This window comes from Cataglyphis hispanica, chromosome 4 (genome assembly GCF_021464435.1).
Source record: "Cataglyphis hispanica isolate Lineage 1 chromosome 4, ULB_Chis1_1.0, whole genome shotgun sequence".
Lineage (NCBI taxonomy): Eukaryota > Metazoa > Arthropoda > Insecta > Hymenoptera > Formicidae > Cataglyphis > Cataglyphis hispanica.
Genome location: NC_065957.1, coordinates 11,466,712 through 11,489,075, shown reverse-complemented (window position 1 = coordinate 11,489,075; position 22,364 = coordinate 11,466,712). Strand labels below are relative to the sequence as shown.

At 32.0% G+C, this 22,364-nt stretch overlaps 4 protein-coding genes across 16 annotated transcripts in view; 2 read left to right on the top strand and 2 right to left on the bottom strand.

Moving 5' to 3' along the window:
• Positions 1 to 235: 235 nt before the first annotated feature.
• On the top strand, positions 236 to 4,095 carry LOC126848779 (endoribonuclease CG2145-like). 6 transcript variants are annotated; one of them, XM_050589969.1, is made up of 9 exons: positions 236 to 381; positions 651 to 692; positions 768 to 929; positions 1,000 to 1,077; positions 1,169 to 1,225; positions 1,451 to 1,639; positions 1,888 to 3,001; positions 3,105 to 3,519; positions 3,699 to 4,095. In XM_050589969.1, the coding sequence occupies exons 1-9, from the start codon at positions 330 to 332 to the stop codon at positions 3,930 to 3,932; spliced, it is 2,343 nt and encodes a 780-aa protein (XP_050445926.1). In that variant the 5' UTR covers positions 236 to 329; the 3' UTR covers positions 3,933 to 4,095. The 6 variants fall into 6 exon arrangements, with proteins under 6 accessions (XP_050445926.1, XP_050445925.1, XP_050445923.1 ...); XM_050589968.1 differs by having other exon boundaries at positions 753 to 929; XM_050589966.1 differs by having other exon boundaries at positions 738 to 929.
• A 1,146-nt stretch (positions 4,096 to 5,241) lies between these two features.
• LOC126848790 (endoribonuclease CG2145-like) lies at positions 5,242 to 11,327 on the top strand. Of its 3 annotated transcripts, none has more exons than XM_050589993.1 (6): positions 5,242 to 5,411; positions 8,213 to 8,317; positions 8,807 to 8,986; positions 9,361 to 10,192; positions 10,265 to 10,694; positions 10,764 to 11,327. In XM_050589993.1, the coding sequence occupies exons 1-6, from the start codon at positions 5,360 to 5,362 to the stop codon at positions 11,001 to 11,003; spliced, it is 1,839 nt and encodes a 612-aa protein (XP_050445950.1). In that variant the 5' UTR covers positions 5,242 to 5,359; the 3' UTR covers positions 11,004 to 11,327. The 3 variants fall into 3 exon arrangements, with proteins under 3 accessions (XP_050445950.1, XP_050445949.1, XP_050445948.1); XM_050589992.1 differs by having other exon boundaries at positions 8,210 to 8,317; XM_050589991.1 differs by having other exon boundaries at positions 8,207 to 8,317.
• On the bottom strand, positions 11,225 to 13,102 carry LOC126849338 (DNA mismatch repair protein Mlh3-like). Its single transcript, XM_050591066.1, has 6 exons — positions 12,999 to 13,102; positions 12,532 to 12,869; positions 12,355 to 12,458; positions 12,153 to 12,276; positions 11,655 to 11,996; positions 11,225 to 11,511 (listed from the first exon to the last, which is right to left on the bottom strand). Exons 1-6 carry the CDS (start codon positions 13,100 to 13,102, stop codon positions 11,225 to 11,227), a joined length of 1,299 nt encoding a protein of 432 aa, XP_050447023.1.
• A 3,373-nt stretch (positions 13,103 to 16,475) lies between these two features.
• LOC126848786 (ETS-like protein pointed) overlaps positions 16,476 to 22,364 on the bottom strand; it is a 98,223-nt gene continuing 92,334 nt past the window's right edge. For 5 of the 6 annotated variants that reach the window (XM_050589981.1, XM_050589985.1, XM_050589983.1 and 2 more), the window contains 5 exons: positions 19,902 to 20,102; positions 19,124 to 19,432; positions 18,645 to 18,923; positions 18,102 to 18,396; positions 16,476 to 17,615 (listed from right to left, as the gene is read on the bottom strand). In XM_050589981.1, coding sequence (XP_050445938.1) covers positions 17,552 to 17,615; positions 18,102 to 18,396; positions 18,645 to 18,923; positions 19,124 to 19,432; positions 19,902 to 20,102 — 1,148 coding nt within the window. In that variant the 3' untranslated portion in view covers positions 16,476 to 17,551. The remainder of the gene's footprint in view (positions 17,616 to 18,101; positions 18,397 to 18,644; positions 18,924 to 19,123; positions 19,433 to 19,901; positions 20,103 to 22,364) is intronic. The other variant, XM_050589982.1, reaches the window with a different exon arrangement.

The window sequence follows — 22,364 nt, the reverse complement described above, 5'->3', positions numbered from 1 at the left end:
TATTTAATAGAAATAGAAAGTTCTATATGACTAGAAAATATAATTTTTCGTAGAAATAGAAACTGTTGATAAATGAAACCGCAATTACTGTAATATCAGCATTTATCAGTTTTGATTAGACAGCGAAGATTTAATTGTATTGGTGAGTGGTCAAAAGGTCAACATAACGTAATTCTTTAATGTGTCTATATCGTTTCAAGAAAGACGCAATACAGATACTGAGAAAAAAGGCTGATAAACGAAAGAAAAATGTATATATTTATCATTCCGACGTACTAAGTACGTCAGTTTCATCAAATCGTTGACTATTGTCACTTCCATGTAATACAATGGAAATTCGAATTTTATTATTCTTTTTTCTTCTATCTTTTCTTATAACCGGTGAGTATAAAAGTATATTTTTACAGTAAATAATTCCATATGTATCAATACTTTTATTTATTAATGCTTTTCTTTTTCTAACAGATTAAACTTTATAAATATTATATTATTACATCAATGATAATCTTTCAGCATACATTATCTTAAATAATTTTGTATCTCTTTATAACTTTCAATATATCTTAGCTTCTCAATACGTCTTCACTTTTTTGGTAATAATAATAATGTTTATGTAAATTTATTGTAGACATGAACATATTGTTTTTTAGATGATGTTAACGCAAAGAAAATTGGATTCTCTTTCTCGCGAGGTTTCTCGTCGCGAGGTTCCTCATCGCGAGGTTCCTCGTCGCGAGGTTCCTCATCGCGAGGTTCCTCATCGCGAGGTTCCTCATCGCGAGGTTCCTTGTCGACCGGTTTCTCGTCACGAGGCTCGTCATCGCATTCCTCGAGCGGGCATACTTCATTTGGATCTAGTTCAAGCTCTACTAGCTATGGAAGTTCAGCAGGGCGTAAATTAGGATCAAGCTCGACCGGAACTTTATCAAGTGAGTATATGACACGAGTTATAGGGATGATAGAGAAATTATATGTTGTATGTGATATTAAAAATTCCAGATCCGACTTCACATCAGCAGAATAAAGACATGTCCACATCTATTTTACATGCTGAACGAGGAGGTGCTAGTAGACCTCGTAAGTGTAGTGATAACAAATATGTAGAGTAATCGTGAAATTATTTTTCATTGAACAGTATATAATATGAATATTTTTTTTATGTGCCAAGTTCAAACAAATTCCGCACAATCATCTAGTCAACCATTGGTACCTCATAGCAATGCAGGTATACATAATATACATAGATATACACACATATACATACATATATTACATATATATTTTATCTTATTATTTATAACAAGTAGCATATAATTTACTAAACCTTTAGTATGCTAAAGATTTATATTTTATTTTATGTCTGTTTTTACACGTGCTTTTATGCGTTCTTTCTCTATTATTGTATATAAAAGATAATATATTTTGTTTGTATTATATTCTGTTTTATTAGGAACTAACTCTGGGAGTCAATTAGGAAAACCAGGTTTGGTAACAGAGAATAAACAAACTGCTGTACCATTTAATCCATCAGCACCCTATAATCCATCAGCACCGTATAATCCATCTGCACCATATAATCCATCAGCTCCATCAGCTGATCATTTATCAAAAGTTAATGTGGTACCTTCGCAAAGTCATGGTATGTCTTCTTAATATCTTTGGCATGAGAATTTGATTTTCAATTTTTAAAAGGAGATAAAATTAAACTAAACTCTTGAGAACTTATCTTGATATGAAAATTTTATTAGTTGTGTGTAATTATTTATTTAAATATAATATATAAATTAAACAAATAATAAATTATAACAAATATATAAATATAATTAATATGAATGTAGTGTAAAATTATAATTTTTAATTATAATATATAATATAATTCTTTTGCAGTTTCGACATCTCTTGGTCAACCAAATGCGCCCTACAATCCGTCACATGGAACTTTACATAATAATCCTTCGTGGAGCAATCCGCATTTCAATCCAAGCCAATCACATCCGACTCCTACTAATATCGGATTCAAAGATCATCTACGTCCAACTTCAATGCCCTTTCCTTCGTATACTCCCGTTCCGCCTTATCCACGTATAACTAATCCTATTTCTGGTTCCAATCCTCCTTATCCAATTCATTCTATGAATCAACCTCATTCCACATACAATCCTAGCCATTTAATTCCCAGTCAAATCGGACATCCTTCTAGTTACCCAGCGCATATTCCACCACCTGTACCAGGTACATTCGGAAATCCTTACTCTACGCATCCGGTTGGTGGGACATATGGTCCAGCCGGACATAGCTACTATCCTCAACAACACGTTCTGGCGCAACCGGCGGCGCAACCATATATACCTGGACAAACCGTCATAATGGTTCCTGGTCAGCAAGACAGCGGTAGAGGCTTCGGTCAGATGGTGAAAGAGGCACTCGTGTTTTCCACTATTAACGCTGGCGTGAATAGGCTAATAAATCCGCATCATCATTACGTACCTGATTATAGCAGACCAGCGAGCCCTAGTACAACTGCGAGCGAAACGCATATAACTTATAATAATCATTATTTTAACACTGCTCCTCCAGGCAATACTCCTTCGGTACCAGCTTCGCCGAATGTACCTCAGGGAAATGTCCCAATTACATATCCGGCTAATTATCCAAATCCGGTGTACAATCCGGCTATTACTCCGGGTATATCAATTCCTACGATTACCGGGAACAACGGTAGCGTAGTATATCCAGCTAGTAATGACTCTTCTGTGAATACGGCGAATACTAACAATATGGGAGGTCCTCCTAACAGATTTCCCGCTGGTAACACAATAAATGATCAAAAAGGACCCGATCAAGAAACAACCATTTATTCTCCTCAATACAAAATATCAGACAATGATCTATTGATGTTGACTGAAGAGTTGTTTGCGAAACAAGAAATCAATATATCGAAATACTTGACAATCTATCTTCAGAATAAATCCGAAAATGTAACCGATATAGCTAAAGCACCGTAAGTTTCATGCTTAGATCAGTTTCAATGATTATTCAATATATTATTACATATACATCATAACACTTTCAAGTTTTATTCATGCATTTTTTTTTCTGTTTAGATTAGTTTACGCAGAACCAGAGGTCTACGATTATCCGACAATCCTTGTTATTCGAGCGCTCTATGACAATTACGAGCACAATTCCACTGTGAAAGAAAATCGAACGCTTGAAAAACGAAAGAAAGAGGATCTTCTGTTGGACGTGTTTATGAGCACGAATGTATTAACTAGAGCTATGCAATGGTTGTCAGATCGAGGTTTTATGGATCCGGATGACTTCGAAAAAAAGGACACTCTGCGACATATCTGGTTTAGTCAATTCGACGGCGCCACTTCAGGTTTCGAGCGAGTATTCACATCTGAAAGATACGGCGCGGATCTTCTTGGTGTGCAAGATTGGATCTATTTTAATTATCAAGAATCGAAGGGACGTATTGATTACATGGGATATGTCGATACCTTGAAACTCGGCGATGTAAGTTTTATCATATATATAAATAGACGATGCAATTTAGAAACTACACATACACACGGTTTATATAAAAACATAAATACGATGTACTGTGATGAGCTTTAACGTTTACAGTAAAAATGTATAATATTGGTTGTAATTTATGTTATATATGTATAACTTACTGCATTTATTTTTTTCAGAGAGCCTCGTTATTGAAGTTAAATTTTAAAATGGATGATATTATTAGACCGAACGCGACGATATTCATGGGCACGCTTCCCGAGCTCGAAATGTCCTTATATACTATATGCTTTTATGCCAGACCGAATGATCTATGTCCCGTTTCTCTTGGTGGAACTAAGTTTAATATTTTCACGCATTCATTTAGATATTTTGGGAAAGACCTCATAGATCTTGCGCTTCCAATTTTTTAATTCTATATTATATAACTAAATATGCGCCAACGTGATAATAGAAATTATCGAATATATATAATAATATATATAATGTATGGGTATAATTTTAAAATAAAATAAATATAATATACTAATGTAAAAATTATTGAAATATGAATAAGAAAATAAATTTTTATTAATACTTATTCTTTTACAATACTACAATCTTTATAATGAGTATGTATAATGAAAATGAATATGTATATATTAGAATTTTAATGAAAATTTTTGCTGCGTCCTATATATGTATAAATAAAATAAAAATATTTCTTTTATAAACGAAAATAATGTATTATTTCTTATTTTAACTTCTAAATGCACGGTCATTAATACCCATTAACTTTTTCTTTTCTCTTTTAATATTTAAAATGTGACTATTCATTTCTATTTGCTGCTTAAAGAAAATGTAAGTTTTCTAAAAAATGTGTAAAGAACCCAATATCAATCTTATATTTTGTAAAGTCTAATATATAACCCTTATATCTTATTTAGAGCAGATCGAAACTTATTTTAAGTGTTATAAAGATGTTATACTAATTTTACAGAGACTTATGGCGTTTTCGAATCATGAATTCTTTTATTGGCAGAGACAATGACGTCATTGCATTGACATGAATTCATGATCTGAGTTGGATTAACCCGTCCATTAGATGTTTGAGAGTTAAATATAGATATTAATAGTGAGATATCATTTATTGTATTTTGTAAAATGACGTATAATCTTATTTTGGAAAATGATTGTGCCCTTTATTTCACTGGGATCTCTTCAAGGATGCAAAGTTCAATTTTTTCTGAAATAGAATAATATCTGTTCAAGTATTTGCGTGAAAAGTAAAATATTGTAGAATACAAAAAATAAAATATTATAAAGTACAAACACTTAATTTTAAAAACAAAAGAATAATTTTGTAATTTTCCGTTAGTTACAAAAAGAGTTAATCTTATTGTTAAAATGATGAAAAGCGCTTAATATCGTTCCATTTTCCTTAAAGAGAGGAACGAAGTTTCGCGACTTCAAACTGGCTACAGTATGTATAGATTAAGATTCAATGGGAAAGTGTACGAGAAATTTGTGAAATCTAGTATTTTATAAAATTTTAATGTTTGTCTAAAAGATCAAGATATGAAGAAACGCGTAGTGTCAATATTGTTATGTCGAATCGAAAATTGTGCCGTTGACAGGCTTCAGCTGATAATGTGCGCCGAGAATTAGCGGAAAGAGAAAGCCTATGATGAATCATTCAATGTTACGGATGATGGTCACCGGCTTCTAAAGGTCGACCAGTAGTACAACGTCGACTCTACGTGAGTAAACAGTTCGTGTCATACGTTCGTGTTTAAGATTATTTTAACTAAACGACGCGTCAATTGTCAATTCGATAGAAACGAAGCAAACGACGATAAATATGAGAATCAGGACGAGTCTGATCTTCGTGATTGTGTTCTTATTTATTTTCGGTAATTTCATATATTCCTTAAAAGTTTTGATATGATGTTGTATAATTATATATAAATTATATATAAATTATAAAATTAACAGATATGTATTATAAATTAATAAGTAAAACACATACATTTAAATAATATTACATAAACATATTAGTGCGATTATGCTTACTAGAATCTAGAATCGATATTTAAAAATTATTTAAAAGATATTTAAAATTATTTTTAAAAAATTTAGACAAATTTACTCCTATATATATGTGTGTTTTCTCATATATTTATATAATTAAAAAAAATAATTAATAATTCTTTAGTTACTGTGTTTTAAAATTTCATTTAAGAAAAACTTATGTAAAATTGAGTGAAAATGTGTTACATATTAACAGCACATACCCGGAAACTTAGTTCTCTAGAAACCCATTCACTTTTGATCATATAATTCTAGAAAATTACTGATGTTTATTTATAACTCGACAATTAATGGTAGTTTTATTGAGGAAAAGAATTGTTCCAACATGTTAATAATAAAATTTTACACAGTAAAATATAAATGTGAATTTGTGGAGAATTTGATTGCTAATTATAATAAAGATATTTTATTTATTAATAAATATATCTGTAATATTTATTAATAAATATATAACATTCGAAAAAAAGCTATAACACATACGTGTACTTATAGAAAAATTGAAAATATATTGGATTTTTATTTCTCTTTTTATTAAATGGTAAAATTTAAATCATAATTTAATTCAGATGCGTCATTCAAAAGTTATATTTAAAGATCTTTCAAAATATCTTTTAAAATATGCATAAGAATAATAAATATGATCAATTTCTAAATTAAAAAAAAAAAAAAACAAGATAGAGAAGTAGAGAAAGTGTTTTCTGAAAAGAAATTATAATGACATAATAATGACCTTAATTCGTAATAAAATAACGAGCAGATTGGAAAAAATTTATCAACTTTAGAATGTATAAAATTCACTTAGTACAATGTTCTCACGTTAGTACAATGATAAATTGACTAACAAATATAGAGTGCGTAATAAGTAAAATCACTGGAGCAAATTGCTCTTCCACGTTACTCACAATCAGAAGTCATGCCGTAAACGCGCGCGTATATTCTCTCCGTACGATATTATTCACTTGTCAGCATTTATTATAATTGTGTTATTACGTTTATCATGTGAAGTACACTCTATAAACTGGAGTTTCTCATCGAAAATCACGTATAAAAATATTAAGATGCATTTGTCAAATTTTCGATTAAGTGATTAAAAAAAAGAAAAAAAAAAAAAACATCGCTAAAGTAAACGCGCGTACACTGTTCCCCAAAAAGATTATAAAAAATTATAATATTTCCCCAAAATCATGTATGATTACAAAGTTGCATCGACATTCTGTATGTGTGTCTGTATCTCGGAAGTTATTAACGAAAATTGCTCTCTCATCATGGCATCATCGCGCACGGTAATCACTTTGCATTATAGAAGAGAATTGAATTTGACATTAAGCGATCTCAATAACGCTTTTATGAAAACTCGAATTTATTTATGTAGCTTATTTTCATGGCCTATACAAATTTCTATAATTCGAAAAATATGAATTCATTAAAGCATTCTTTATATAAAATTCAAGTAATTCTGTAAATTATACGATTAACACAGAAAATTACCCGTAATTATTTCTAAAATCGTGAGGTGGATTTAGTAACAAAGGTAATTTGACATAATGAGTTACAGATATCAATTTAAAAGTGTGCGCAACACGTACACATTGTGTAATGTGTGGATCATAATATATAGACTATACTTTTATGTAAATGCCTCGGAAATTCCACGTATTTTTATTTTTTTTTTTAATATCATATGTGGCAACTCGCAATATACAGGGTGTCACTAAGTACATAGCGTTGACGTACGCCCGACTAATGAAGATCAGCGTCCATAGACCTAATTTTCCTCAATAATTACTCCTTTATTAAGTGTTATGGGAAAAATAATTCTGGACTCTTTTTTACTCATTTTTCGGTAAGAAATAACGCTATATACTTAGTGGATTATTTTCAAGCGACACTCTGTATATTTATAGAATGACGATTCCAAAAAATATATATATAAAGATATTGAATATATCTACACTTGCCGTAGGACACACGATATCACATATTCAGCGTAATACATTTAATATCCCACACGAACAGACAATTGCCACTAGATTATATAATAATCTGTTGGAGAACAATAGGCTCGATAATTTGTACCCGTGTCGAATCGCGATAAATAAAAGAGGACACTGATCTAGATAACTCAATGGTTATTTAATCGAGGTTATTTGATGATGCATCAGGACAGATTGCGAGACACCATTCATTCTGATATAATAATTCTAATAAAAATTCAAAATACTTCGTATTCGTTTCGCAGTAAGGATTAAAAAAAATTTTTTGTGCGTAGCCATAGACTCAATCTTCATCATTTCTTATCTTAAAAATTGTAAATATATATAGTAGCTCATCTTCTCTCAATACATATTTACAAGATCTTTCTTCCGTGAAATGACATAAATGTTTTCTCTACTAATCTAATTTTATCTACAATAAAAGTTCATAATTATATATTAATAATAAATAATTTTTTTTTTTAAATTAGTAATAAACAAAAAACGCATAGTTCCATTAACCGAGAAATATGATAATATAATTCAAAGAGTCACAGATTCTTTTCTATCACAGATTAAGCATTTTGAAGCATGCGAAGCAATTACACATAACGGTTTGCTAATATATTGTTATATTTATACAGCAGCAGATACAGATGGCCGTAAAACAAGCGGACGAAGAAGCAGTAGTACAGGATACAATTCCCGGCGAGGTGGTTCGAGAACAACGCAACGACCTCGATCACCCCACACAGGTATATAATATTATATTATACTGTATATTTGTACACACGTATGTTCATTTCACCCTTCATGTCCCCATATGTTTATATTACATTAATACATTATTATCTATATTTTGTTACTATTACTGTGTTATTCACACGTAATTTTTATTTCATTATTATTGCATTATTTTCCATTATATTTTATTACATTATATATTTATTATATTATATTATCCATATTGCAATGACGTAGGGGAAAATTCCATATGTTCGACATTATTCAGAGATTCCGGTAGATGATCAGATTAAATTCGTTTTCACAATTTTCCTACCTACATTAGATGTAAATTGCACCGTGGATTGCAAATATTTATGTATCTTCGCGTCGGATCTCTGATGAATTCGATGAGTCACACTCCTCTACACAGACAATGACCATCTATGGCTTCGCACGCTTCACGTACCAGGATTTCACTTGCCTCTAATAATATCACGAGAATCTCGTTACACCCGCAGACTCAAACCAGAGTAAAATAGGATGGAATGTCCCGTCAAGCAGTAACAATAAAGCAACCGGCACGTCGAGCAATGTCAAACCGTCGGCTCCGGTGTCTGAGCACGCTTCCAAGACCAGCGCGACGAATGTACAATCAGCGAGTCCTTCAGCGAATAATCCGCCACCGTATAGTCCATCGGGTATTTCAAAAATTTATATCTCTTTTATTACATGAAATAGAAAGAGAGAGAGAGAGAGAGAGAGAGAAAAGAGAGAAAAAAAGACATTAAAATTGATATAATATCAATGAGTTTATAATTTTGATGCCGGTTATGTGAAAGCGAGATTTCTATGTTTGTGTATGGCAATGCTTAAGAATCAATTTCTCTGCATTTGCAGCATCGAATAAACTAGAAATTATATATCAGTTTTAAATTCCACTTCGAAAAATAACTTAAAATTCTTTGCGATTGAAAATCTCAATCTCCTCGTCTAATTTCATGATAATTTATCCATGTGAAGATTGAAATCCGCACTGTTAATCATCTTTTTTTGTACGGTAATCATTTCCCAGGTGGATATTCTCGACAGCCTGCCAGCAACCCTTACGGTTATAATCAAGGATACCCGTCTTCCAACATGAACCCCTCATACCCCGGTGGCCACTCGCCATATGGTCAAGCTTATAATCCATCTATGCAACATAACGCGCCGCCGGCCTACAGTCCTCACGGCGGTTTTGGTCCGTCTTATGGTCACCCGTCTTACGGTCAATCGCCTTACGGTCAACCATCCTACGGTCAACCATCCTACAGTCAACCTGCCTACGTTCAACCACCCATCGCACAGGCGCCAGCGCTCACTGTCCTACAACCAAGCCGACCTGGTATCGGTCAATTGGCCAAGGAAGCGCTGGTTTACTCCAGTGTAAGCGCGGGCGTAAGCGCGGCCGTGAACCGGCTGCTGCCAGGCGGTATCTACGGTAGAAGTCCGGGAAGTAGTGAGGGCGGCGGTAGTCATACCCAGATCACGTACAACAATTATTATAACAATCAGTCAGTGCCAGTTAACGGGGAAGCACCTGTCAATAACAACGGTGCGCCTCCTAATAGTCCACCTGCCGCAGCCGCGGCGCCGGCTCAATCAGCGCCGACTGCGGAAGCGGAAAAGAAAGTGACGGAGACGAACAGCGCGCCTAGCAATGCCGCTCCACCCGATAACGCCAATTCCCAACCGCAGCAGAATCAGAATCCGATTCAGCCGAATTATCCGATCTCCAACGACGAGGTGAAAAAGCTGACGCAAAATCTCTTCGAGATAGACAAGAACAACGCGTACAAGTACGTCACCGTGAATCTACAGGGCGAGACGAAGGAAGACGGCACTTCGGATGAGGCTTCCTTGCCGTGAGTAGGCTTGATTTTTGACGTTTTCTTAAAAGAAATATTTTCAGATTTTATTGTAAAGTATAATTTTAGGCTGCTGGATGTCAAACCTGAGGCGTTTGAAATTCCGACGATTAAAAGTACGCTGGCGTTGTACGATAATTACGAAATGGACGTGAAAACGAAGGAAACGGTCACGCCTGACGAACGTAAAGAGGAAAACGAGCTGCTCGACAAGTTCTTGGAAACTGATGTATTTAAAGCAGCAATGAAGTTCCTGGTCGATAAAGAATTTATTCTGAACGACGAATACGAGTTTAAGGACACTCTGAAACGGATCTGGTTCTCGCAGTTTCAGCGTGTCGAGGGAGACCCGTCTAGTTCGGGTTTCGAGGCGGTATTCTTGGCAGAAAAACTTGACTCCTATATGATCGGTCCGCAAAATTGGATTTACTTTGCCAAACAAGAGGCGCAGAAGAATATCGACTATCGCGGATACATAAAGGATTTGAAACTAGGAGATGTAAGTAACGTGGCGTTCGCGTATTAAATAATTTATCATATGTGTATTGACTCGTTTCTTATTTTGTAGAAGGGAGAGGCTATCAAGATACGTTCGGCGTTTAATATACCAGACACGAAACATTCGGTGACGACTCTTCTCGTGGGTCTTTCACCTGAGTTAGAGATGGCTCTTTATACAGTATGCTTCTACGTTCGTCCGAACGACGTTTGTCCGATCTCATTAGGTGGAACGGACATTAATTTAGTCTCTACCAGATTCAATTACTTTGGCAAAGATATTTTGATCGCCGGCTTTATTGCGGGATAAAAAACTTAGAGTTTAGAAATTACTATTATTTTAGAATAAGATTAAAATTTGCATAAAATTAAAAATTTAAGTAGGCGCGCAGCATGCATTTGGAAAAAACTCATATCTCGAAAAAACACATAGATTATAAATATTTATATCGTAGATATATACCGCTTTTAGTTTCAGTTACACATATAATATATATCCGTTATAATATAGAAAGTATTTCACGTTTTTATCTATGTAATGTATACATGAATTAAAATTATTAGAAAAGAAATGTGACGTAATCTCGAATCATATATAAATTTATCTTTGTAATAAAGATTGGAAAAAATGCAATCATCGGATATTACACGTACCTCAGATATCCTGGCGCTCCTTTTTTCTAATTCCGAAAGTTCCATCACAGGTATTATAGTTGGTCGTCCATGTGCGCATCGATTCGGAAACTTTGTAAAGTTCAGCAATTTCATAAGATATGTACACTGTTCCAGGGTTAGTTTATCACCAAATTTGATGGCACCTGAAGAAATTTCGAAAGAATAGTGACAAAGTCTATAAAATAGTTGCAAGTAGATCTACAATGTTTCAAAATATAATAATATTAATAATAACAATTAACAGTAAATTATGCACGTTTTGTAAAATTATCTGCTTGATAGGTACCATGACAAGCTTCCGATGCTATAGCGTTATGGATAGTTAGTGGTAATGTGTTTGCACGACTTGTTGTACTACAGTTTTTGAGTATGTCATTTAATAAACTATAAATCTTCGGCAATATTTTTTCGCTATTGTAACGATCATTATTATTCGTAACCAAGCATTGCGGTATCGTGCGTATTAGCAGTTTTGTATTTTCCTTTAACGACCCTAAATTTATTCCGTACTTTTTCAGTAACATTTTACGGCGTAGGAGTAAATCGCGTGTCTTTGTAGAAATTTTCATGGTCAGAGGATTGCGCAAGTTGATGGAGAGCAATTCGTCTTCGTCCTGTCCCTTGTATTCTAAAAATATATCATAATATATTATTAGAACTGAAAAAATTTATTAGAATAAGATTTAATGCAATTTATTTATATAATTTAGTAATTTCACGTTTCCCAAAATTTTTATCAGTTTAAAAATTAATATTATTTTTTTAGAAAATTATAATTGCTTACTAAAAAGTAAATTTTCGTAACGTATTCTCTCGTGGACGGCATGTTGATCTATCATTAATAGAATTTTCATTTCGTCGTACATCATCCACGCAGCAATAAATTCGTCATTAACTTGATTAATGATCTACGAGAAAAACACATTTGCTAAAATAGCTCTCCATCATCTGAAATGATTTATTGCGTCGAGAATTTACATACGTACTTTTATGCTCTTTAATGAGATACGTGACAATTTAAATTCACATAGTTTTCGCTTCAAATTACAAGGATGCACCGCTGTTTGTTCGTCTCGCCAGTTTTCTGCAGCTGTGAAACATAAAATGTAAAACTATTCCTTATAATAATTATATAGATCTAATTCATCGGGAGGACTACTTACGCGAAATCGTATTATTAGGACTGTTAATGCATTTCACGTTTGTTAATTTAACGTGACGATGGCGTAAAAGACCGTGCAATTTTCGTGGCAAAAAATGAAATTGATCAGTATAGTTAAAAAGCCGTTGAAAACGTATATCCTTCTTGGAAAATTTATCGGATATATTTTTCGCAGAATTACATTCTCTATTATTGGTATGATAACTCCAATTGGACCATTCGGAAAGAGGAGAAATCATGTTTCCGAAATCATTGTCATTACCATCATGATAATTACAAATTTTGCGAGATTTGATGAAATCATTTGTTGTCGCAAGATTAGTGAAAGTTGTTGGCGTTCTATCAATATCATTTTGCAATATCTTCTTTGTAATTTTATTCTTGCATAATTTCGTATGTTTTGGAAAAGCAATATTTATTTGGCTATTTAATACATTGTTTTCTTCTTCTGCGCAATTAATGATTTTCATATTATTATTTTCATTATTATGTCGTTTGTTGGTTACAATTGTTGATGTAATTCTCTTTCTTTTAACACCAATCGTAACAACTTTTTTTCCTTTCAAAGACATAGCATTTTTATTATATCCATTGATATTATTATTGAAAATAGATCCGTCTGCCTTTAAATGTATTTGTTTCAATAGCTGTGTTTCACATAAATCAGGGAGAGCAGCAACACAATTTGTAGTTTCTTCTGTGAGACATTTAAAGGTACAATTTTTAATGTTACTTAATATCTTTTGCATATCATAAAACATAACATGTCTTTTTCCATTTTCACTAAAAAATATGAATTCCCTCGGCGAAAGTGTAAAAAAAAGTAGGATAAATAAATTTTTATCACGTAAATTTTGCGCACTGAATTCCCGATTAGAAGATAAATCGTTTCTATTTTCGAAGGCAATTTTAATTAACTCCAAGATGAGAGGGCAATAGATTAATCTGTGATTTAAAAATATCCATTGTGCCACGTTTTTACCGCATAATCCTATGTAACCATGATAATTCATATTATTTGATTCTGATTTGCATTGTATCAGCCATAAATCATTCAAATTTTTTCCAAAAAATGTTCTTAATACTTGAATTGGGCTGTGCGGTTTTGCAATTCTCAAGACAATCTTCCTTCGTTCTTCGTCTCTAATCGAGAACGACACCTAATTGCATCTCAATAGAAAATTATTATATTCACGAAAAAGGAAATAATTTCATTGATGTTAAAGATATAAATTAAGTCATACTTTTAATTTTGTAACAGCTACAGCCGCAATAAAAAAGCAAACAGTAGACATATCCCATTTTTCACTCAATGATACTTCATGGAAATTATATATAGATACGGTGGTGCCATCCGAAGGTCTTTGTTCTATTTGTACTAGACTAGGAGCTGAATCGATCGTAAATATCTTTAATAAAAAAAATTATGTATATATATAAAGACTGTATCCATCTTTTATAAAATTAAAGAATGTAATAAAAAATAAATAAATGTATATAAAACGTTAAAAAATAGAAATATGTTTTTCTATAGAACTTATCTTTTAATTAATTGTTTAATTATTAAATACATTATATAATAAATTAACGATTACAATAATATACCTTCATAAATGTATCTACAGAATATCGATGTTTTGAAGAAACGGTGAGACCGTCAGATAGGCGACGGATATTCGTCAATGTACGATTGTTCGATTTAATTAATTCATATATTTGTTGCTGACCACCCACAGTCTTTGCATCATTATATTCTGCAATATGTTGCAGGAAATCTTTTGACATTCCAATGCCGTTATCGATTACTTGAACTTCGCGTTTCCCCGCATGGATTCTTATTGCAATTGCTGTAGCGTGTGCAATCACAGAATTTGTTACCTATAAAAATTAGTGCTATCGTTTTATATGCATATCATCATTCAGTCTTTGCTTGATTGGAGTAAATATATGTAAAATATGTATATATAATAAATAAAGTGACGAAAGCATACTTTTGGTATGCTTTCTCTTTAAAACAATATGGTTTGTATATTTAAAAAAATAAGAATGCAATACATAAATAGTAATCTGTAATAATAAATTATTAATTCAAACTATTTAAAGGCGTAATTGCTGAAATACAAGTAATTACGCTTTCAAAGTCTAATATTTTTATTATCGTTTTTATTAGCCAAAATTTGAAAACACGGCGTAAGTACTTATTGTTAACCATAAGAACGCAACGTGCGCAGATTACTCATTTTCTAATAAAATTATAGAAAGATTATTACATATTCATGACATACCAGTTCTAAGATACATTGTACGAAAGATGCAAGGTTCGATCCCGTTAATGTTTCTGCATTTAATCCCGCAAAGTGCCGCATTGTTCTGTAAATTTTGTAACAAAATCTAAACAATTAGAAACACAACAGATTCGCGCCACTCAGTTTTTTTTTTTAGAGTGTCTATCATACATGGCGCTGAATCAAAATTTAATACAATCGGCAGTTTGCAAAATCTATTAAATCCTATTAAAAAATACAGATGTAAAGGAAACAAAAAAATATAATAAAAGACTAATACATATTTAAAAAGAGAGTACAAACATATGTATAAAAATGTAGAAAAGGCGAGATCTATCCTTGTATTGTTTAAAATCTTCAAACTTTTTGCAAGTCAATGTTTTTGTCTACGATGATAATAAATAGTATCAACCAAACAGCAAATCCTACTCTAAATATATTAGCATATATGTTTGTATGTATCCTTTTTTTTATGTGTTGCGTCATTTTCGCTTGAAACTCGTTCTATAATGTACAAGACATTATAGAGCTCGATATATCTATTTATTGTTGCACAATTTTCAATATGAAATAGTTCAAAGTGCAATAATGTGTATAACAGGCGAGCAGGAAACAAGTAAATAACAATTGGTGTCAAAGGTATTTATAAAAATCTCTTTATTCTTTTTTTTATTGCATCTACTAAAAAGTTTCTGCATTCGTATCTCTTTCAAAATGCTATATATAATCCTGGGAAAGAAGTATGGCTCTCTTTTAATATAACAAGTGCCAAGACCGTGGATAACTTAATATTAACATTCGAGTAGCTTTATACATTGTATTCTTCCGTCTCATATTTTTAGGGACTCTCTCTAAGAGTATTTAATATAATTTATAACATCCGGTCGCGACACAACTAGGAGAAACTTTAATCATAACGATTATCGCGCTAAAAAGTAATTAGATAATCTTGATAGCTTTTAACAAGAGACCTTAATAAAAATTGCTATCGATTTCATACTTCTCTTCAACAATCCTCGTCAACGTAATAAATTCCCAAACGATCATTTGAAATTAGTATACTGTTAATTATGTATAAAGATACTACGCTGTTTCTTTTATCATTTTGTAGCGTTATTAAATTATTTTGGTACATGGAAACTTAACAAACACAGCAGATACAAAAATAGTTTAAATCATATACATACATATAATTATATGTATGTATATATACATATACATATGCATATATTTCTAGATATAAAACACGTGGAAAATACAAAATATGTTGCTCATGCTTCAATCTGTCAATTTTTATGCCATTAATATATCTTGCGCATCATTTATATTCAATATAATATTTTCTTTCTGATAGAAACATTAATATAATTTTTGCATAGTAAATTGTAAAATAGTTACACATACATATAAATGTGTATATTTGATACAATTGCATTACCCAGTGTTCCATGAGAAAAAAAAAGATTCAGATGAAATCTAAATTTGATAAGTCTATATTTGTTGAATCTATCTAAAAACGATAAATATATATATAAATAATATAAATAAAAAAAGTGAAAAATATAAATTTTGTACAAATTAATTAGAATGATATAATGTAAGCGTAATTTAATCGTCATATTCAATCATCTTCTTCTTCATAATATGTATAATTAAAAAAAAAAAAAAAAGCGGAACGTGTGAATAAGAGCTTCCTTTATATTTGCAAGTACATGGAACACTGGTTGCACATGGCCCTTCTTTTTTTCCTTTTTATAAATATTCATCTGCAATGTCTTCAAAATCATAAGCGTACAATTTTTCAATGAGAGTACTTCAACAAACAAAAGCTAAATTTAATAAACATTATTTTTACGGAAAGATATTAACATTAAATTAACAGCATACTCCTTTCATTAGCAACGCTTTTCCGCCTCGGATTACATGTATAACAGTTTTTTTTTATTGCGCGATTAAAAATATTAAATATATTCAATATACCGCGAGCGTACATGCCAGAATATACATTTAATAATTAAGAAATAATATATAAAATATATATGTCTTCTTTCTTTTGAAGAAGCGAGCTCTTGAAAGAAAAGTACGTAGTTAAGAATTATAATCTAAATTAATCTATACATAGAAAAAAAAGCATATGAGAGAAAATATCGAATTGAGAAGCTCGCTACGTAGTATATTGTATAATGTGTTTATTGTAAAATTATGGTAATAACAATCACATATCGAGTCATCTATCAACGAGATATAACACACATGTTAAAATGATGAGACATAAATAATTTAGCGGCATCACCAAGTATCTTGACGCTGTAGTAGCGTTGAAAAATCATGTAACATTAAAAATATATTTATATATATATATGTATAAATTGACGAATTATTCCTATAAATATTCTCTAAAACTTGCTTGACAAATCAATCACTTAGAAACAAATTCGCGATTTATTCAACTTTAGGCACCAATGGTATGCAGACCCTGTCTTTGGTACACACGACCGATTCGATTTTGTTACATCTAAACAAAGAAGACGCTCTTATCACAGTCTTCTGTATTTAATATAGTTATTTCATAGTGATATCATTGCATAGATACTTTGTCCTCCCATTTTTCTTTGTTCTTGCATGCTTAAATGCAAAGAAAGAGAGAAAGAGAGAGATAGAGAGAGAGAATTTGTATTATTACATTTCTTTTATAAGTGTGACACAGTCCTCTAAAGCATGCTCATTAACAAAAACTCAGTCTTCTTCCTTCTTCTCGGGTTTCAAGTCTACCATTGCATGTAACTCCTCAGGACTAAGTCTGTAAATATCGCAAAAGAAAATAACACGATAATTTATATTATATGGGGTGGAAAATAACCATTTGCTAGGGATCCAGAAAAAAATGCAACGTGCGTAGGAAATACCAGTCTCTTTAATCTTTTGGGAAAGAATTTTAATAAATTTTGAAATAAGTTAGATTTACATATCGTTTAACACTTTTTAAACAAAATTGCAAGATCGACCCAAAATGTTCGGCCACATTCAGGTAAAAAAATGTTGCATTTTTCTCTGGACCCCTAGCAAATGGTTATTTTCCACCCCATACTTCCAATTTTTACATAATATTAAATTTCTAAATTGTAAAAATATATATAAAATATAAAAATTTCTTAAAATAGTTTTCTCAGCAAGAATTGCAATTAAATTTATCAATGAAAAGTATTATATATTGTATATATAATATATGCGTTTATGTGTAAATTATATAAAATTTAAATAACTTCACTATATGTACTAAACTTACCCTAATAGACTTTGTAAGTCACATACAAAGCGATACACGTATCGTTTGCCAGCAGTTTTGTGTATAATGTTCTTGTCATAATAATAGCGTAAACCTCGGCTCAGCTTCTCGTAATTCATCTTGGGTTTATTCTTGCGAACACCCCAACGGCGCGCAACTTCGTCCGGATCGGTTAGTTTGAATTCCCAACCGTCGCCGGTCCACGAGATGAAACCCTGACACGACTTATCAGTTAACAGCTCCAGCAGAAATTGCCAGAGTTGAATTGGACCTGATCCAGTGAAACATGGTCCGCCTATATAACATTTTACACATTCGATTAGTGTTGATTATTAAAATATCAAGTTGTGGAATAATTGTTAAAATATCTAGCTATAAAGTCCGCGATATTATTTCGTTTTCTCTATGCTTATTAATAATTTATAGAGATTTTTTAAATACTGATAAAAAGAAAATGTATTTGCGTAGTCATTTAGAGATTAAAAAGATTTGAAAACTTGAAAAGAATTGTGATGAAACGTCAATCAAATTCGAATAATTTACCTGCGTAACTGGCGAGCATAGGACTTTGCAGTAATGGTTTTTGGTCCGCATTATTGGTAATAGATGTGGGATGATGAGGATTGGAGGAGTCCCGTGGTCCGAGTCCCGCAAGAAATGCGGGATGATGAGGCAAATGATCCGGAAGTCCAACACCCCATTGTTCACCGCCGACGCTGCCGCCTCCAGCACCGCTCCCGCTTCCGGGAACTGTTTGGAACGGCGTTGCATCGTATTGGCCGTATCCGCCGCTCTCGCTGTAACCTTCGTGATAACGTCCTCCTGCAGAGAGCAGATGTCAGTTCAATAATTTTTATTAATACTCATATCGTTCTAGCATCTGTATATAATGAATTTATTATTGAAGTGGTTTTCTAATTAGATATTAAACAAATTCTTAAAAAATGACTTTATGTTAATGTACTCTTTCGACAGAAATTACATCTTCTGTGCATTAACTGATTTCAGTCACACTTACGAACCTCGAGGATAGTTTTTGAATGGTGATGGTTGATACTTGGGCTCGATGTGGATCCCACTGGCACCGTAAAAGTCTGGTGAATTATCCAAATTGTAAGGATGCGGCGCCTGATGATCCTGCGATAAGCTGTGATATTCGGAGGCCTCGTCGTATCCGGAATAGTGTGCCGGCGTCATGTAACTGTCTGTAGCGTTTGCGCCGACTCTCAGGTCGCTCTCGTTGCTCCCTGTACCCCCGAGATCACTCCCGCTACCCAGGCCACCACCACCACTCTGGAGGTGCTCCGCTATGTGGTGATTACTGTAGTTCGCTATAAATTATTTTTTTCATATTATATTTTTCATAGAGTTCATTACATATTCAATAATTAAGATATAGTTTTATAACAGTATACAAAAAAGAAAGCATAAAGAAATTTGAATATTATTATAAAAATTATTTAGATATAAGATCTATGTGTGTGAAGAAATAAAATCTATAAAATTTTGATTGGTATTTTATAATTATGTAGAAAATCAATTAACAAATATTTGATTGCTGCAAGAAAAATCTTTGATATTGTTTTTTAATCGCAAAAAAGAGTTTTATCTTTTTACAATATCTTGTATCTATTAATAAATAGGTTTTAAATAGAGCAAAGATTTTTAGTTAAAACGCTTTCGACCAATTAAACGAAGAAAAGTTTGGAGAAAAAATGAAATATATATACTTATACTATAATGCAAAATTAATTAATAATCGAAATGAATAAAACACTCTGTATAAAATAAGAAACTTACATTCCGTTTTGAGCTGATTTAAATTCCGTAGATGGATGTATGCACTGTTGGCATTATTATTGTTGTTATTGTTATTATTACTGTTAGGAGTGCTAGAATGGGAGGTTGGCGGTTGGGTGTTATGGCTGTGAGGTGGTGGCGACGTTTCGTCTCTTTGACTTTCGTCTTGGCACACGGGACTGCGAAGATGATTGTAGCCACCTGCAAATTGAAAGCAGGAACAGTTTGATAACGTTTTACTTATATATAAAAAAGAGAAGAGAAAATTGGAAAATATTATCCTGGTTTTTTTTGTGACAAGTTGAAGAAATTTAAAAAACTTTATTTATTTTAAAGAATGTTTCCTATTATTTGCCATATTACTTAAATAATATGTCAGGTAAAATATAAGAAATATTGTATTAATATATGAACAGACTGTGTGTTTATAAAATATGTATAAACAGATATTATAAATTAACTAATTTGTTTATTATGGAACTATGATTCAGATTTTTATTAAAATCAAATATGATTAAAATTTTTATTAAAGTTTTTAATGACAGTCGCACTAAGAATATAATTCATTGTAATATAGACCATAAGAATTACGATTATGGCTTCTATTGTTTTTCAATTAAATTGAGGTTTACGAAAGATTTATTCTAATAAAAAATATTTCTCATTATACATTATATACATAAACTTCCTAAGTAAATAGTAAATTTAAAATTTTTTTTCATGCTATATAATTATCCCTCGACTCTATATTTTTTATAAAAAAAAAACTATATAAGAATGTAAGAAATTTACATTCTATTTTAAGCTGATTTAAATTCCAAATAGATGGACGTTGTTGGCATTATTGTTATTGTTGTTATTATTGTTAGAAATGCTAGAGTGAGAAGTTAGATGGTTAGATGCTTTGATTATAGAGACGGTTGCGGATGGTTTACAAATGTCATAATATCAAATCAGACTGACGGATAAGGAAGAAAGGACGATGCTGCACCAGAGTCTCCACGCCGACGCGTGACAGTCCGCAGAGAACAGCTGACACTGTGGGAGGCGCGTATCTCGACGATTGGTCCAAACCAACTCCGCCTATCCTCGACTTCCGTTCTACGATCGCGGGAGAGGACCCAAGCCGTGCGGGGAGATACCGCGCTGAAGCTGCGCGGTGTTTCATTGTTGTCAGTTCGATAAGCAAGCAGCGTTCGAATCACCGCACGGGGATCTCGACTAGAAACTTGGCGCAACATCGTGTTCTTTTTCGTCGTTCCCTTTTCCTTATCCATTAATCTAATTTGATTTTTTTTATTATGCATAAGATTAGCGCAGAATCTTTTTTATCAGAATCAGTGAAAATGTATTTTATTGAAGCAACGACAATATTTTATCGAAAATCAGTGAAACACTCATTCACACTTTGCTTCTTCGTTTTATGTTTCACTTTTTGGAGTGCTACATTTAAAAGTAAAAAATGCTATATATCTCAGTGATAATACAGTAAATTTAAGAAAGTCGAATCAAGGAATTGTTGCGAGTTGCGTTAACCTTGGCAGGTATTAAATCATTACATTGCAGCTTGCTGCACAGTTGGAGACTAAAGTTTTCAGATTTACTCTTAACGATTTAGTCGTTATTAGACTTTTAAGTCGTTTAAATTTTTGTATAGTTTCAAAAAACTAGAAATATTTTTCATAGAAATCATTTTTCACAAGTGCCAAAGAAAATTATTTGTCTCTTTTTAAAAGATAAACAATTCAATTTTTAATCTCATTTAGTTTTCGCAAAACTAAATGAAAATAATATTTCGTTTCGTAAAAAATAAAATATATTAATTATATATTAAATAAGCTTATGAAACTTACAGCTACCTTATATTTTACATCAATCATTCAGTTATTTCGCCTTCTTGATGCAATAAATTGTAATAAAAAAAAAAAAAACGTAAAATCATAAAATAATTAAATTTGATGCCATTTTGTCCAAAACAATTATTCTTAAGATAAATATTCATTATTACAAATTTCTTTTTTAAGAATATATTTAATTACGATCAACACACACAATAATAATAATGTACAAATAAATTTCATTAAAAATAAGAGGTACTCTTTTTCCAAAGTATATATAACTGCACAAGGAGAACCTATCATCAATAAGCGTGGGCGAAATAAGTCGAGACGAGTGAAAAGAAAAAAAGCAAATCAATTGAAATCAGCTTTTAATTGAAAATCTATATTGCGATCTCACTCATCCACGGCTATATTAAATTTATGACGTTGCTGAAATTCCTTATTATAAGCAGCGTTGCAGCTTAAAAAGGGAGAAGGCGAATCATTAATTCGAGGCTAGAGTTTATAGAGGGTCAACGAGCAGGTGATATCAAGTATCTGTTAAGGCAAAACCAGGTGGCTTGCCAGGATCATTATCTCTAGGTCGTATTCTCTCTCTCTCTCTCTCTCTCTCTCTTTCTTT